Source organism: Malus sylvestris, chromosome 15 (genome assembly GCF_916048215.2).
Source record: "Malus sylvestris chromosome 15, drMalSylv7.2, whole genome shotgun sequence".
Taxonomy (NCBI): domain Eukaryota; kingdom Viridiplantae; phylum Streptophyta; class Magnoliopsida; order Rosales; family Rosaceae; genus Malus; species Malus sylvestris.
Window position 1 is genome coordinate 37,734,433 of NC_062274.1, and position 17,571 is coordinate 37,752,003.

The 17,571-nt window shown below is 41.6% G+C and overlaps 1 protein-coding gene, 1 long non-coding RNA gene and 1 pseudogene across 3 annotated transcripts; 2 read left to right on the forward strand and 1 right to left on the reverse strand.

Annotated features, from left to right (window-relative positions):
* Positions 1–1,510: 1,510 nt before the first annotated feature.
* On the forward strand, positions 1,511–17,473 carry LOC126604218 (uncharacterized; annotated as a pseudogene).
* On the reverse strand, positions 11,489–16,374 carry LOC126604219 (uncharacterized). 2 transcript variants are annotated; one of them, XM_050271377.1, is made up of 2 exons: positions 14,112–16,374; positions 11,489–13,197 (listed from the first exon to the last, which is right to left on the reverse strand). In XM_050271377.1, exon 2 carries the CDS (start codon positions 12,447–12,449, stop codon positions 11,775–11,777), a length of 675 nt encoding a protein of 224 aa, XP_050127334.1. In that variant the 5' UTR covers positions 12,450–13,197; positions 14,112–16,374; the 3' UTR covers positions 11,489–11,774. The 2 variants fall into 2 exon arrangements, 1 of the variants encoding a protein (XP_050127334.1); XR_007616525.1 differs by lacking the exon at positions 11,489–13,197 and adding an exon at positions 13,223–13,894 and having other exon boundaries at positions 14,112–14,245.
* LOC126604221 (uncharacterized) lies at positions 13,149–14,317 on the forward strand. The gene is made up of 2 exons (XR_007616526.1): positions 13,149–13,216; positions 13,914–14,317. It is a non-coding gene; the product is annotated as an uncharacterized LOC126604221 (long non-coding RNA).
* Positions 17,474–17,571: the final 98 nt, after the last annotated feature.

A 17,571-nucleotide genomic window follows, 5' to 3' on the forward strand; every position in this document is an offset into this window, starting at 1 on the left:
AAACCTTTCTTTACTGTATCACGACCCCTCTCGAAACCTCTCTCTTGACGTATCAAGAATGAGCTCTAAGACCTCTCTAGCCTCGACCGCCTCTTATCTCTAATTCAATTCGTTCGTCAAAGCCATAAGTGGGTTTTGCAAGGATCCTCTGGAGCTAATTTGTGCGACGTTGCAATTGGATTCGCTATTGGACTTTAGATTTTCTCTTTTTCCCTCACTTATTTTTCTGCTTTTGGTTTCGTTTCAATGTGTTTGGATGTCAAGAAATTGCATGAGAAAATCGGAGAGGTGGTTATGTTGGGAAATTTATGGGTTAGTTTTGTCGTTGAACAATATGGTGTCAAGCCTGAGCGGGAATATGAGTAAGAAGGAGTCCATCAGTGACGAGAACGAGGTTTGATCACATGGCTCACGCCAAGATGTCAGATGACACTAAAAAAAAGGTCGGGCCTGACCCAAATTTGAAAGAACAGGACTGGAACCAGTTAAAAATGAAATAGGGTAGGCCGAGCCGGGTTCTAAGATTTCTAAATTTGAAACTGAACCATGGGTCCAATTACAATTTTTTTTTTGGTGGGCAAGCACAGATATGAGTCATGGGCCGACCTTTTCCTCAACGTCTAAACTCATCTTTGAGCTAGAACACAGCCTCTTGCATAAGAAAACCTAAGGACACATGATGCCGACGAACTTGTCGTCGACCATGGGAGTCTAACCTTGGATCTTGGCGATGAGATCGTCAATTGAGTCAAGAGCGCTTGGAATCAGCCAAGTCGGACCAGATTAGGTGATCATCAGTAGAGTTGGAGCCTCGCACCCACTGTCTTCTCCGATTTGCAACAAGGCATCTTTGTCTTCTCCAATCAGCAACAAGCCACCCTCATCTTCTTTAATCTATAACAAGCCATCTTCGTGATGTCGTAACTTATATGGTGGCTACTGTGATGTTGAAGTAGTCAATTTAAGGGGTGGGAGTGAGAAAGAGAATGAGAAAGCTGAGAAACGGAGAAAGTGGGGGAGACTGGGAATGAGGGAGTGGATTGAACAATAGAACGATACCACGTATGGTAGAAATGGGTTGGTCTGAGGTACCGTGATTCTAAACTATGGAACCACCTCGTCTCAATAAATACCCTTTACCCACCGCGCCCTGCCCCACCCCATTTTTTCTCTATCAAATTTTGGCCCCGCTTCAAACCTGCCCTGAATTGAGATTACCCGCCCCGCCCCACGGGTTCTATACCCATTTGCCCATCCCTAGTTTTTTTTCCATATTTTGGGCAATAATTGCCCATTTGACAGACCAAAATGCATGGGCTGGACTTGCTCTAACCCCCACACTTTCGGAGCCCAACCCCATGTGCACCGCTGGCCTGGAGGTCTTACATCCCTTCTTCTCCCTTTCATCCTAAAACCCTCACTCTGTCACTCACGGACACAGGAACCACCAACCTTAAATTTTCTTCTTCCAACTCCAAAATGCAAACAATGAAATGACAGAACCCATTTCTCATTTCCTTCCCAAAAACCTTCCCTAATTCTCAGCCCAACCACCATGAGACCCATTTCTCCAAAAACCCTCTACCGCCTATCCTCCTCTTCGCCATCCGCTCCTCCTTTTCTCCTTCAGATTTCTCACCTTGATAGGAGCATATTTATGCGACTTAGTTGGCTTGTTCTTAAGCATTTATGTTGTTTTTCTTTAGTTATTTTAGTGTTTAAAGTCATTTTCGTGCAATTTCAGGTTTAGAGACGAAGTATGCAAAGAAGTGCAAAATGGAGCATTTTAGAGCAAAATTGAGCTAGAATGAAGTGTATGCTAATGGAGCACAAGGAATGGACGAGTTTGAAGGTCAAAGGAGCTTAAGAAATGAAGAAATGAAAGTGAAGAACAAAGAATTCAGATTTGGAAACCAAAGTTTCTAAAGTTGGAAGTTTCTATTCTTGGAGGTTTCCATTTTCGAGAGTTTCTATTCTTGGTTTTGGGCTTTTAGATGACCTAAACCCTAATTCCTTGTGGACCCTAACCCTAGCCGCACCTAGGCCTCTAGAATATCTGATTTCCTTGCCTTGCAAGGCATTCTAGAAGGCCCATCTCTAAACCCTAACCCTAGCCGCACCTTAGGCCTTATTCCCACTAAAAATCTGATTGTTTTAACCTAATTTCTGGTGGATTTGGGCTTCTAGAAACCCTAATCTGATTACCCTAGGGTTTTGGATGCCTATATATACTCATTATAACCCCTAGATCAGATCACCACCTCTCATACACAATCATTCACGCCAGAAATCTGCCCTTGCATTCTGCCGCACCTTCCCATCACCAAAATCCCAAAATTCTGCCCAAAAATCATCTCTAGCCGTACCCCCATCAACCCTAAACCTTTCCCTACCATTCCCCATCCATTCTACACCCTAAATACCACCCAAAACCTGTTCTAAACTTCTCTGCCGCAGCAAGGAGGAAAGGGAAATCATTGATGATCTTGCTGCCAAGTTGGAGCCTTCTAGGTGTTTTCTTTCTTTGGGTTTTAATTTCTAAATTTATGTATCTTTGCTTTGCGAGTATGAGGAACTAAACCCCCCTTGGCTAGGGGGGGATTCGAAACCATGTTTACGCTTGCTATATGATTTGATTACTTCTAATTGGGTTTCATAAGTTGTGATTTCAATTTGCTTATCTATGTGAATTAAAACTTATTCTTGTATGTTGATTGAGGGTCGACACTTAGTTTGCATGCATGAATTTGATGCTAGGATATAAGGGAATTTCACCTAATCGTTATGAACTTATATTCACAAGTAGTAAAGGTTGTTGATCACAATCGTGTTAAGTAAATTCTTGGCATAAGTTTCATGCAATTCATAGTTACGAGTGCCTCGTCAATGCTTATGGTTTTCATAGAACTTAATGATTCTTGCTTGTATCTTTATTATGCAATCATGTAGGGGACTTGTGGGGAATGCTTTGGGTTGTCGTATGCAATCATCCAATTCAATAACGTTAGGAAAATCTGAAGGTTAATTTAAGCGGACCTAATTAACTTGGGGCGTTGAGAATTCATGGGTTATTGAAAAGCAATTGGAAATCGTTTTGAATGCAAGTATAACATGTGTGGAGATGAACCCCTTAGCTAGCTTTCTATCCATTCAATTCAATCAAATTCGTTTTAAAATCTGTTTTGATTTACAAGTTTATGTTTTGTTTTCAATTTCGTAAAAACCAAATCCCCCTTTGTTTTCAAGTGTCAAATTAGTTAGAGAGTGTGTTAGTTTGTGTTTTTAAGTGTTTTGAGTCAAGTTAAAACCTATTTTTGTCAAAATCTTGTTTAGAGTTCAAAACTGCCCAGAAAGTGGTTTTAAGGCAGTTTTGAGTGTTTGTTTGCTGTTTTGAGTCTTTTGGTTTGTTTTAGTGTTTTAAGTTATAGTTTTACATTCTTTGAGTCTAGTTTAGTGTTTTAAACTTTGTTTTTACGTTTTTGAGTCAGTTTTCAAGTGATTTAGCAATCCCTCCTAATCCCCGGCCTAGAACGATCCCTACTTACATACTTACTACAATTGATAAAAACAGATTAATTTGAGTGCTAGTTAATATCATATCACACCTCTCAACCTCTTCACCATCCCATCATTCGCACGCTCACTCTTCCTTCGGACGCCATGACGAGGAGGTTCGGGACGTCAGGGTTTCGGTTTGGTGGGACTTTGAAAACTGCAATTTGCCGGCTGGTGTAAACGTCTTCAAGGTAGCGAATGCAATCACTGCGGCGATCAGGGCCAATGGGATCAAAGGTCCTATCAAGATTACGGCTTTCGGGGACATGTTGCAGCTATCAAGGTTCAACCAGGAGGCATTGTCGTCCACCGGGTCAATCTGACGCCCGTTCCTCACGGTTTGCCTTGCTCTTTTCTTTTTATGTGTTTAATTGCATAGATACAATTGTATGGATGCTAATCCTCATAGATTTATGAACGTGAAATGCTGTAAATCTGTAGCTTTACCTCGTGAACGAAATTGGTTTGATGTGGGATGGTGATCAACTTGGTTAAGTTGATTAAGTAGGACTATACGTGTGAAGATTTTAGAGTCTAGGGGCTGGCTAACAGAACTGAGATAATCAAGTTTGAGGGGTATGATTACCATTACATTGGATTAAGTGAAATTAACAAAAGGTAGGTAGATGAAGATAGTCATGAAACAAGACTCGCTCATTAGTTCAATCCCTCGAAATATATATATATATATATATATATATATATATATAGATTCAGTAACGCAAGGTGTATGTAACAGTTGCCTGACGTGTCTTATGATGGGAACTTCTTTCAATAGTTTGCTTTAATCACTTCTATTCAAGAAGGGGAAAGAAAGGCAACCTTAGTGCAACAAATAGAACCACCCTTAATGCAAAAACCAAAACGGCTAGGAGACTCTAAAGGTTATGAAATCAGAAGAACATTAAAGAGCAAAAGAAACAAAGATTTAGATATTATTATGAGCCTAACAATGCACAGATGTGGTGGTAACTTGGCTTTGCTAGACAAACCGGAGTAGTAACTTGCTTTGTTTTTTATGCTCACAGCAGGGGATACTTAATTAAGTAAATAGATGTTGGCCTTCTGTTTGTATGCATGAAGCGTCCTATGCTTGTTTTCTCAAGGGTTCTCTCTTAAATCCTTTTACATTCAAATGGGGATATTTAGTCACATTAAACTTAATCCACTTATAATTAGGTGTCACATTCTGAGTTCTATGAGATTGTTAACTACAATGTGGAAATTTAATAGAACTGACTGTCTCACAAAGACGTGTAACTTTTGTTCTATGTTGATTGTATCTATATAGAGGCGAACAAACATTGGTTCACCTAGGCTCAATCAATTCTGTACACACTCAATTGATTATGAAGGTTAACATTCCATTTTTCTAAGCTATTTAGAATTTCTAACAACTTTGAACTTGACACGTTCACACACATTTGTTAAACCTTATATTCACACTTCTTAATGTGTTTAACTGGATTCCACGTAATCCTACAGTCCTAGAAGTGACTTTAATCGATACTTACACTGCAGGCCTGAAAACCCTAAACTCAATCTAAAATCAGTTTGATAGAGACCTTTATTGTTGGAGTATTCTTTTAATTCTTCAATTGCACCAGCTTGCACTTCATTCCTATGTACTTCTTAATTGAAGAAAAGCACAGCAGTATCCATGTCCTTATATACTTCTTGCACTTCATAAATTGCCAATATGCTTTCCTAGTCCTGGCACCTACCATCTAAAATTGTCTTATTGAATAAATTATTTCCTGAAAGAGAGATGTTCCTCATTTGGAGTTTTTTTTTTTGACAATTTTTAAATTGTTATTAATTGAAAATGTTTAGTTATAAATTGCTAGGGAAATTTCATGCCTTAAAAATTTGATTCAATCTTCAACTCATTGCAAAATTTTCCACTTTGAATCGGGTTTTAAATATCTAATTTTTTGAATTGGTTTTCACTTTGGACCAATTCGAGCATTCTTGTCGGGATTGTTTATACCAGCCATTTGGTCTGTAAGTTAAGCTGTGCTGAGCCCCCATCAACTCAAGCTATTAATCGCACCCACTGTTGCACCCGTGCCGATGTTTCTTAACACCCACCTACACATATGAAATTAGTTTTTCTAAAGTCATCTGGTTTGCACTCGGTAGCTTTCTGTCCAAAAAGTGTCTTGATATTAGATGGTTTTCAAAAAGTATGACGGTTCCAGAAAGTGAATGATAGTGTCCTTATTAGAATTACAATGGAATTGGTGATTGTTAAACGAAGGATGGAGCACAGGAGCACATTCACATAAAGTGACTGTGAAATGGTAAACAATGGAATTGGGAATTGTACCAAAGGTGATTGTACTTACACTGAGAGATTTCAGTTCTTGATGGTTGCCACTTCCAATATCAATAATTAAAAATATGCCGGATTTCAAATAAATTCCAGATGCTTAATACAGGTTACCAGTACTTTTCCATTCATATCCAATGACAAAAATTCTTATGCAAAACATATAAGTTTTTCACTCAGTGTTTTCTGTGCTATGTATTTTGTTCATTCTACTTTTATTTGTTGGGTTGGAGTGAGTTATTTCCTATTGGTTGTAAATGCCGTATTCGTTATAATTGGTTTATGTATTGTGCATCTTAATCTACCTTCTGTAGTACAGTTCATAACTGCTGATTTTTCTGTTTGAAATAAATTTTCAATCTCAATTGCGTTCAACATGTGGTGTTGCATGCATGTGTCTACACACATTCAAATATATTGTATCCTGACAAGATTATATTGCAAATGTTTTTGCTACTGCAGGTGTAAAAAACAGTGCTGATAGGTCTCTTCTTGTAGATCTTATGTATTGGGTTTCTCAAAATCCCCCACCAGCAAACCTTTTTTTAATTTCTGGTGACAGGGATTTTGCTAGCGTTTTACACCGGTTAAGAATGAACAACTATATTGCTAGCAAGTCCAGAAAATGCTCCTGGTGTACTCTGCAGTGCTGCAAGTATTATGTGACCATGGCATGCTCTGCTTACAGGTGAAACCCTTGCTGGGAAGTATTATAACCAACCACCCTATGGTCCCTATGGTTCTTGGTATGGCTATTATGGTTCTTGGTATGGCTATTACAAGGCTCCGTACTCAATTATTGAGCAGCAGGCACTGTCACAGGCTGAAAAGTTGTCCGTGCCTCTGGTTCAGATTCTAAGCCTCGTCCAATTCCTTTTGCAGTCATGAAGCAAATTAATAAGATATTGAGGTCACATCCCAAAGGAATGCCAATTACAGAACTTCGCTCGGAGCTTGCAAAATTTAATTTGTATAGATAGAGATTTCTACAGATATAAAAAGTTTTCCCACTTTCTTTTAGCAATTCCACATATTTTAAAGCTCAAATCTTTAGGTGATGGAAACTTTCTTGTACATGGCATATCTACAGAACCTGTTAGTGATAATGGAGACCGGGATCTCAATTTAGCTTCACAGTTAGATTGTGAGGACAGACGTATTAATGTAAGTGTGAATAGGAAGCTGTCTGTAGCTACATCCCATGAACCAAATGTGGAAGAGCCTTGTGAAAAATTAGAACATCCTTCTAATGGTTCTTTTACTAGAGATTCAGATGGGAAGTCACAGTTGCCTCTTTCCCCAGAGAATGTGAAGTCTTCAACCAAGCCACAACAGCTTTCTCCCCTTGATGAAGAGTCAATATCCCCTTCTTCCGCTGAGAATATAAAGTGTTTGACCAAACCACAACAAACTTCTCCCCTTGATGAGAATTCGCTTTCCCTCCTTCCTCAAAGAATGTGAAGACTTGGGCACCCATTGATGAAAAGGTTGTTGACTGCATTTTCCTCCGGAAGTTGCACAAGATTCTCCATCTGAGGTGGGCTATTTTAAGAGGATTTGGAGAAATTGGTTTGGCGGTAGAGATAATGTTTCAGGGACTACAAGTCACAATGATCATGAAGAATTCTGCACGTCTGGTGATGATACTGAGAACAAAGGCCCTGACTCTCAGGTGAAACAGCATACTTGTGTTGATAATGCTGTAAGGTAAAAAAATGAGAAAGAGTTATGTGGCATCAATAATAAGTGAGGTTGTTGATCAAGCACCTCCAGCTTCATCTTCATCATCCCATGATGAATCAGCTAAGGAAAACAAAACTGCAACAACTTATCTGGCGTCCGGTAGTAAGTCTGAAACAAGTCCAGGGATATTTGATCATATAATAAGTTGGTGTAAATTCGGGAGAAGTAGCCCATGCTCTGATAAATTGAGCGATCAATCCTGTGATGCTGAACCTGATGAACGATCACTCTCAAGTGCACAAGCTCTTTTCAACAGATTCCTTTTGGGCTGACATGGAATCTTTTATGGACACACCTAAAGGATCAGTTATGTCTTCAAATCAAATACCAGGTTGCATTACTGCATGTTTATTTTATTTTTATTTGTTTATCTTGTGCTCTTAATAAAGACCAACGTACACATACATATATGGCTGCAGTTTCTTGTTTGCGTTTCCCTGTATTTTCATAAGGATTCGACGTGATCATGGAGTGCCGGCTGTCGACTACCTGATGCCCTCCCCCTCCTCCTTTATCCGGGCTTGGGACCGGCCATGTAAGACATAGGCGGAGTTTTGCGTTTCCCTGTATAATGAAATTTTTTCTTATGATTAGAGTAAACCATCTAACTCCGCCTATGTCTTACATGGCCGGTCCCAAGCCCGGATAAAGGAGGAGGGGGAGGGCGTCAGGTAGTCGACAGCCGGCACTCCATGATCACGTCGAATCCTTATGAAAATGAATCCAGAACAAAATCGTGCTAAAGCTAGGGCGTCACCCGTAAGTGGCGCGCTGTGTGGCCCGAGCACAGTGATAAGTGAGCAAGGGTCGCTGTATCTCCATCGGCACCCGGATGCAGTGTTAAATGAGCAAGGGGGCCATAGAAACTTCTTTTCGAACGACTCCACTCAAAGTTGTTTGGGAGCATATGCTCCTATCAACTTTACCCGGGACACACAAAAGAAGTACTTTGATCCTATTAGACGGGGGAGGGTGAAGAAGCTAGGACAGAAGGGTAGAGTTCAAGAGAGCAAAATGCGTTTAGGAACGTGGAATATAGGAACCTTAACGGGAAAATCTATGGAAGTAGTGGAAGTTATGGTGAGGAGAAGGATAAATATTATGTGCCTACAAGAAACTAAGTGGGTTGGTAGTAAGGCAAAGGATCTAGAAAACTCAGGGTTTAAACTTTGGTATTCGGGCACAAATAGAACGAGAAACGGTGTTGGCATCATCGTGGACAAGACCTTGGTACAAGATGTTGTAGATGTCAAGAGGGTAGGAGATAGAATCATGGCAATCAAGATTGTAATAGGACAAGAACTTATCAATGTGATTAGTGCGTACGCACCTCAAGTAGGGTTGGATACGAGTTCGAAGGAGAAATTTTGGGAAGATCTTGGAGACTTGGTGCAAGGAATTGCTCAGACGGAGAAGTTATTTATAGGAGGAGATTTAAATGGACACGTGGGCAGGGAGACAGGCAACTATGGAGGTTTTCATGGTGGCCATGGTTTTGGGGAGAGAAACGAGGATGGGGAGGCTATCTTGGATTTTGCAATGACATATGATCTCTTCTTAGCCAACACCTTCTTTAAGAAGAGAGAAGAACATGTGATCACCTACAAGAGTGGGTCGTCAAAAACACAAATAGATTTTCTTCTAATGAGGAAAGGGGATCGTATAACTTGTAAGGATTGCAAAGTTATACCAGGAGAGAGCGTGGCTAATCAACATCGCTTGTTGGTGATGGATGTACATATCAAAAGAGTAAGACAAAAGAACAAGACTTGGAAATGCCCAAGGACTAGATGGTGGAATCTAAAAGAAGAAAAACAAGCCATTTTCAAAGAGAAGGTAATCACCCAATGTGTGTGGGATAGAGAGGGGGAAGCTAGCCAAATGTGGGATTCCATGGCTAGTTGTATCCGAAAAGTAGCAAAAGAGGTATTAGGAGAGTCCAAGGGCTTTGCCCCACACCAAAAGGAATCTTGGTGGTGGAATGAGGAGGTACAAACAAAGGTGAAGGCTAAGAAGGAATGTTGTAAAGCCTTATACAAGGAGAGGACCGATGAAAATGGTGAAAGGTATAGAAAAGCGAAGCAAGAGGCGAAGAAAGCTGTCAGAGAAGCTAAGTTAGCGGCTTACGACGATATGTATAAACGACTAGATACCAAAGAAGGAGAGTTGGATATCTATAAACTATCTAGAGCAAGGGAAAAGAAGACAAGGGACCTAAACCAAGTGAGGTGCATCAAGGATGAGGATGGAAAGGTTCTTGCTACAGAGAACGCGGTTAAAGACAGATGGAGAGGTTATTTTCATAATCTCTTCAATGAAGGACATGAAATGAGTGCTTCTTTAGGGGAGTTGAGTAACTCAGAAGAGTGTAGAAACTACTCTTTTTATCGTCGAATCCGGAAGGAAGAAGTGGTTGTAGCTTTGAAGAAGATGAAGCATAAAAAAGCAATAGGCCCAGACGATATACCAATCGAAGTGTGGAAACTTTTGGGAGAGACAGGTATAACATGGCTCACTGACCTTTTCAATAGGATTTTGAAAACGAAGAAGATGCCAAATGAGTGGCGAACGAGCACTTTGGTGCCTATCTACAAGAATAAGGGCGACGTACAAAATTGCATGAACTATAGGGGTATTAAGCTAATGAGTCATACAATGAAGCTCTGGGAGAGAGTCATTGAGCATAGATTGAGGCAAGAGACACGGGTTTCGGACAACCAATTCGGGTTCATGCCAGGGCGCTCAACCATGGAAGCAATCTATCTCTTACGAAGATTGATGGAAAGATATAGAGATGGGAAAAAGGATTTACACATGGTCTTTATAGATTTGGAAAAAGCGTATGATAGGGTCCCAAGAGACATTCTTTGGAGGATTTTAGAGAAGAAAGGAGTACGAGTAGCATATATCCAAGCTATAAAGGATATGTATGAAGGAGCAAAGACTGCCGTAAGAACTCATGAAGGACAAACCGAAAGCTTTCCCATAACTGTAGGATTACATCAAGGCTCATCCTTAAGTCCTTACCTTTTTGCGTTGGTAATGGATGAGTTAACATGACATATTCAAGATGATATTCCTTGGTGTATGCTGTTCGCAGACGATATAGTGTTGATAGATGAAACTCAGGAAGGGGTAAATGTAAAGCTTAACCTTTGGAGAGAAGTGTTGGAATCTAAAGGTCTTCGCCTAAGCCGATCAAAGACAGAATATATGGAGTGCAAGTTCAGTGCAAATGGAGGCCAAAACGAGTTAGGGGTGAGGATCGGAGATCAAGAAATACCAAAGAGCGACCGTTTTCGTTACCTAGGATCTATCTTGCAAAAGAACGGAGAATTAGATGGAGATCTCAACCATAGAATACAAGCTGGATGGATGAAGTGGAAGAGTGCACCCGGCGTGTTATGTGACCGCCGTATGCCACTGAAGCTCAAGGGAAAATTTTATAGGACGGCAATAAGGCCGGCGATGCTGTATGGCACAGAATGTTGGGCGGTGAAACATCAACACGTACACAAAATGGGTGTAGCGGAGATGAGGATGCTTCGTTGGATGTGTGGGCACACGAGAAAGGATAAGATTAGGAATGAGGATATCCGGGGTAAAGTAGGAGTAGCCGAAATTGAAGGAAAGATGAGAGAAAATCGGTTACGGTGGTTTGGACATGTGCAAAGAAGGCCTACTGACGCTCCGATTAGAAGATGCGACTATGGGACAGAGGTTCAGGGCCGAAGGGGTAGAGGAAGACCTAGGAAAACTTTGGAAGAGACTCTAAGAAAAGACTTAGAGTACTTGGATCTAACGAAGGACATGACACAGGATCGAGCACAATGGCGTTCTAAGATTCATATAGCCGATCCCACTCAGTGACTTGGATTTTCCAAGTCTCCAACCGAGAAGTTTTCCTCACTCGGAAAATTAAGGGAACACTACCCCAACCTACATGCTCCACTCAGAAAGCTTCAACATACAAGCTTCAACATACAAGCTTCAACAAAAGAAAATTCAAAGAACTTAGCGAAGAAGGCTTTGGTGTATTTAACACAATACGTTGAAATGAAGGAAAGCTTATTTATTGATATCCCCGATAAGCTACAAATATGTACATATACATGAGTCAAAATAAACACACAAGAGGGAGCCTTCACAAAGGTTGCTTAGGAGAAGTCTCAGCAGTCGGTAGAGCCCCAGAAAGAGAAGGCACCGGAGGGGGATCATTTGGAGCCTCAGTACTGGACAGAACCCTAGAAGGAGGAGGCATCAGAGGTTGATCATTTGGAGCTTCATTACGCGGTACAGCCCCAGAAGACGAAGGCAATAAATGCCTTTGGAACAAACCCACAAATCTCTGATGATCAAGTAAAACCTGACCATCAGTTTCCTTCATCTGGTCAAGCTTCCTCTTCATGTTTGTAGCATATTCATGTGCGAGCCGGTGCAACTGTTTATTCTCTTGCTTGAGCCCTCTAATCTCCTGTTTGAGACTCATCACTTCAGCCGCCAATGATTCAACTTGGCGGGTTCGAGCAAATAGGCGTTGGGCCATATTAGACACAGAACCTGCACACTGAACACTGAGAGCCAGCGAATCCTTAACAGCTAACTCATCAGACCGTTTGGAAAGTAGTCTGTTATCTTTGGGAGTGAGAAGGTTCCTGGCCACCACCGCAGCGGTCATATCATTCTTCATCACGGAATCCCCAACGGTAAGAGGACCAGTAGGGGAGACGAAGGATGGGCGCCATATGTTGTCTGGAGAAGGCGGGGCTGCCTCTTCAACAAGGTTCAAGTCAAAACGACGGTCGGAGGGGCCAGACATTTTCAAAGGTGTTGAAGAGAGAAGAGGTCGGACAAATCAAGATCTTAGACGTGCAAGAATGAAGCTTCTACTGGTGGAGATTCAAGTGTGCTTTGGAACTTAATGCCAGCCCCTATAAAAATCTGCACTCGACGGAGCTTCAGAAATCGAAGAGGCGCCTGCTCAGAAATCGAAGAGGCGTTTGCTTTCTCAAAAGCTGGGTTGCTTAGAGATCACGAGGGTTGATCTCAGAAATCGAAGAGGCGTTTGCTTTCTCAAAAGTTGGGCTGCTCAAAGACCTCGAAGGCTGATCTCAGAAATCGAAGAGGCGCTCGCTTTCTCAAAAGCTGGGCTCCCCAGAGACCACGAGGGCCGATCTCAGAAATCGAAGAGGCACCTACTTTTCCAGCCTTGTCAGCACCTGTCACACGCACACTCAGCTTTGCGGAAATTATGGGCATTTTGTCGAAGACTTCTGGGGAAGTAGAAAACACATGAATCTTATTGTTCAATCACCCACTTCCCACACGCAACAATAGCTCATGGGTACCACAGATAACTTTGCCAAAGTTCTCTGCCAAAGTTGAGCACGTGAAGCTTGCAGCTCTCACTACATCGCTCTGACCAAGAAGAGTAAAAGAATAGCAAAGAAACAGCACTAACAAAGTTTAGACCCATAAATTTTGAAGGTCTAGCTACCATATTATTACCCACAAGGGTAAAGGAATAGTACCACTGCTGGATAATTGGAAAGTCCCTGTGTGTCAACCTCTGTGTTTCGTGGCAAGGTAGACTAGCAAACATGCCCAACCTTTACTCACATTCGAGAAAATACTCCTAACAAGATTGCTTGCTCCAAAATCGAAGAGGCACCGCCCTCCGAATCTCGAGAGCCAGACTCCCAACATGATTACTTTCTCAAAAATCGAAGAGACACTGCTCCCCGAATCTTCGAGAGCCAGACCCCCAGCATGATTGCTTTCTCAAAAATCGATGAGGCATCGTTCTCCGAATCAATCGAAGAGGCGCTCGCTTTCTCAAAAGCTGGGCTGCTTAGAGACCACGAGGGCCGATCTCAGAAATCGAAGAGGCACCTACTTTTCTAGCCTTGTCAGCACCTGTCACACGCACACTCAGCTTTGCAGAAATTATGGGCATTCTGTCGAAGACTTCTGGTGAAGTAGAAAGCACATGAATCTTACTGTTCAATCACTCACTTCCCACACGCAACAATAGCTCATGGGTACCACAGATAACTTTGCCAAAGTTCTCTGCCAAAGTTGAGCACGTGAAGCTTGCAACTCCCACTACATCGCTCTGACCAAGAAAGGTAAAAGAATAGCAAAGAAACAGCACTAACAAAGTTTAGACACATAAATTTTGAAGGTCTAGCTACCATATTATTACCCACAAGGGTAAAGGAACAGTACCACTGCTGGATAATTGGAAAGTCCCTGTTTGTCAACCTATGTGCTTCGTGGCAAGGTAGACTAGCAAACATGCCCAACCTTTACTCACATTCGAGAAAACACTCCCAACAAGATTGCTTGCTCCAAAATCGAAGAGACACCGTCCTCCGAATCTCGAGAGCCAGACTCCCAACATGACTACTTTCTCAAAATCGAAGAGAGGGTAAAGGAACAGTACCATTGCTGGATAATTGGAAAGTCCCTGTGTGTCAACCTTTGTGCTTCGTGGCAAGGTAGACTAGCAAACATGCCCAACCTTTACTCACATTCGAGACAACACTCCCAACAGATTGCTTGCTCCAAAATCGAAGAGGCACCGCCCTCCGAATCTCGAGAGCCAAACTCCCAACATGATTACTTTCTCAAAAATCGAAGAGACACTGCTCTCCGAATCTCGAGAGCCAGACCCCCAGCATGATTGCTTTCTCAAAAATCGAAGAGGCATCTTTCTCCGAATCTCGAGAGCCAGATACCACAGACCACTTTTTCAAAGTGCTCTGACAGAGTTAAAACATGTGAAACTGGCAGCTCCCACTACCGTGCTATGACCAAGCAGGGTAAAGGAATAACATTACTACTTCTTAGGGAGACTCCTATATATGTCGACCTCCATCCCCAACAGACAGGCAGACCTGCAAAAATGCTCAACCCTTCATCATATCTGAGAGGGCACTCCCAACGAAGCCTTTCGAAATATTCAGCTTTCCTTCCCCCCGATAATACCTCTGCAAACAAGCTATACTAGAGCAAGAATATCTCATATCATCAGGGTTAAAAGCAAGAGTATCCCATATCATGCTTTTTCCCTGTCTTTTCCTTTGGCCTTGTTTTTACCTGCAAGACAAGGAGAAAGAGAGCAATCAGTCAGCACTTGGAATCAAGCTTCCAGCCAGGAACTGACTGCCTGGAACCCCTTACCTGATTACTTACCTGGCATTGCTCTCGAGTACTCATCTTCAACATCTTATATTTCCAGGGAAGATTCCGCATCTGCTTGGGGAACAGATAGGGCAAGTGCGAAGGATACAAGGAAGCATGTGGAGACAAGCGTAACAGCACACGTGCCGATACATCCATTACTCTGTCAAAAGCAAAAGTATCCCATATCAGCAGGGTGGAACGTACTCTAGATTTGATGGACTTGTTTTGACCCTCAAATTCTTCAGTCGGCCTTATACTCTGGAGGAAACCAGAAAACCCTCCAGCTCAGTTCAAGAATAAGCCTGTGGAAAGTTACTTCTTCAAAAGCAAAAGTATCTCATATCATCTCTTCTCATTTTTCTTCTCTTTATCCTTCATGCTGCTGCAAGATGGGGAGAAGGTGAACAATCAGTCGGAGCTCTGATTGCTTACCTTGTCTGTCACCTCTTTCAGCAGACCCCCTAGCTCGGCGACTTGGGGGACTCCTACTACATGGTTTGTATCGCGCTTGACCAAGCCTGAAACTACAAGTAAGCTTCAAGTGAAATTGATACATTACCTTGTGCATCTCCACCAGTTAAAGATACCACCCCTGGATGGAGGAAGAGTACTTCCAGAGAAGATGCCACATCTACCTATGAGACAGATAAGGCAAGTCAAGACGACACCACACTCCGATACTTAGAAGTTTCGTGATTACGAGATCATTCTCCCACAATATTTCCTAATGTCATTTGTACTAAATCATTTACTTGTACTCACTAAAGGGGAGCTTGAACCTATGTACTTGTGTAAACCCTTCACAATTAATGAGAACTCTTCTATTCCGTGGACGTAGCCAATCTGGGTGAACCACGTACATCTTGTGTTTGCTTTCCTATCTCTATCCATTTATATACTTATCCACGCTAATGACCGGAGCAATCTAGCGAAGATCACAAAAAGCGACCGTTTTCGCTACCTTGGATCTATCTTGCAAGAGAACGGAGAATTAGATGGAGATCTCAACCATAGAATACGAGCTGGATGGATGAAGTGTAAGAATGCATCCGGCGTGTTGTGTGACCGTCGTAGGCCACTGAAGCTCAAGGGAAAATTTTATAGGACGGCAATAAGGCCAGCGATGTTGTATGACACAGAATGTTGGGCGGTGAAGCATCAACACGTACACAAAATGGGTGTAGCGGAGATGAGGATGCTTCGTGGGATGTGTGGGCACACGAGAAAGGATAAGATTGGGAATGAGGATATCCGAGGTAAAGTAGGAGTAGCCGAAATTGTAGGAAAGATGAGAGAAAATCGGCTCCGATGATTTGGACATGTGCAAAGAAGGCCGAATGACGCTCCGGTTCGAAGATGTGACTACGGGACAGAGGTTCAGGGCCGAAGGGGTAGAGGAAGACCTAGGAAAACTTTGGAAGAGACTCTAAGAAAAGACTTAGAGTACTTGGATCTAACGGAGGACATGACACAAAACCGAGCGCAATGGCGTTCTAGGATTCATATAGCCGACCCCACTTAGTGGGAAAAGGCTTTGTTGTTGTTGTTGTTGTATTAGAGTAAACCATCTCAAACTTTTGTTTTTCTTCCCTTCACAGGAACAATTCTTTTATTCGTTTGATTGTTGCTTGAATTTTTGTTGAATAACTTTTATAGGTCCTTAGGTTTGCAAGTTTATACTTGTAAGAATTTTTAACCAAGTATTGCGTATATGTTTATGTATGTATGTTTGTACATGTAGTGTTCTCTTGTTACATTTGTGGCATTTTATGTTTTCAGCATATAAGTCTTGGATTTCTATTTCTTTTCGGATGACAGTAACTGAAATACTTTCTTTAAGTAAAAAATAATAAAGAAGGAAACAAAATATCCAAATTCTTCGTCTGAAATTTATGAATATGTCCTTGAGGCAGCAAATTTGAAGTTTTAGCGTTGAATGACTACATCAGGTGGAATGGGAATTAATTTTAGGAACAAGACTTAATTAGTCCATTTCAAGTTTGTGAGAACTATGCGAAACCAAAGATAGGGTCTTTCTACCCCCAAATTGTTTTCAATATATTTTTTCAAACTGAATTAATTTTATACAGTTCTTGATGTTGTATGCTTACACTTCACTAATGGTGTCCTTGTGTATTCACTTGTCGCAGGGAACAAATGGCACTCAACCTTCCAAAGGAAGGACGTTTGTCTCTTAGATCTCTCCGCAACGATGATCTTCACTTGGTTGACTTTTTAATACCAGAAAAGAACCGGGTCGAAGAATTCCCCTCCCAGATGTCACCTTTCAAACTTGCTGATAGCGGTGGAAAGAGGTCTTTGGATCAGTCTAAGGGTTCAAATAAGTTGGGATCCATTTTTTTGAGTAACCAATCGCAACATGACATGCAGTCACAGGAGCATGTCTAGAAGTGAGATACTAGCCGACTGTCGAAAGCTTGTAAATGAGATACTGAAATAGTACCCAGCGGGATATAACATGGGCTTATTCAGAAAATTGTTCTTTGATAGGTATAGCTACCACCTCGATTTGTATATTCTTGGGTAACAAAAGTTGGCAACCCCTTCTCTCACATGCTCGGAACAGAAGGCTCAGAAAATGTTTGATATGGAAACCTCCGTTTGATGTGAAATATTCTAACACTCAAATTAAAACCCTATGATTGTAATATATGAAAGTAGAGATCGTTTTAGGCCGGGGATTAGAAGGGCTGTTAATATACACAAATTAAACTCTAAAACACTAAACTAGA

Excerpts from the sequence above, each read along its gene's own strand:
- LOC126604219 (XM_050271377.1), bottom strand. The coding sequence starts at position 12,449 with ATGTCTGGCCCCTCCGACCGTCGTTTTGACTTGAACCTTGTTGAAGAG.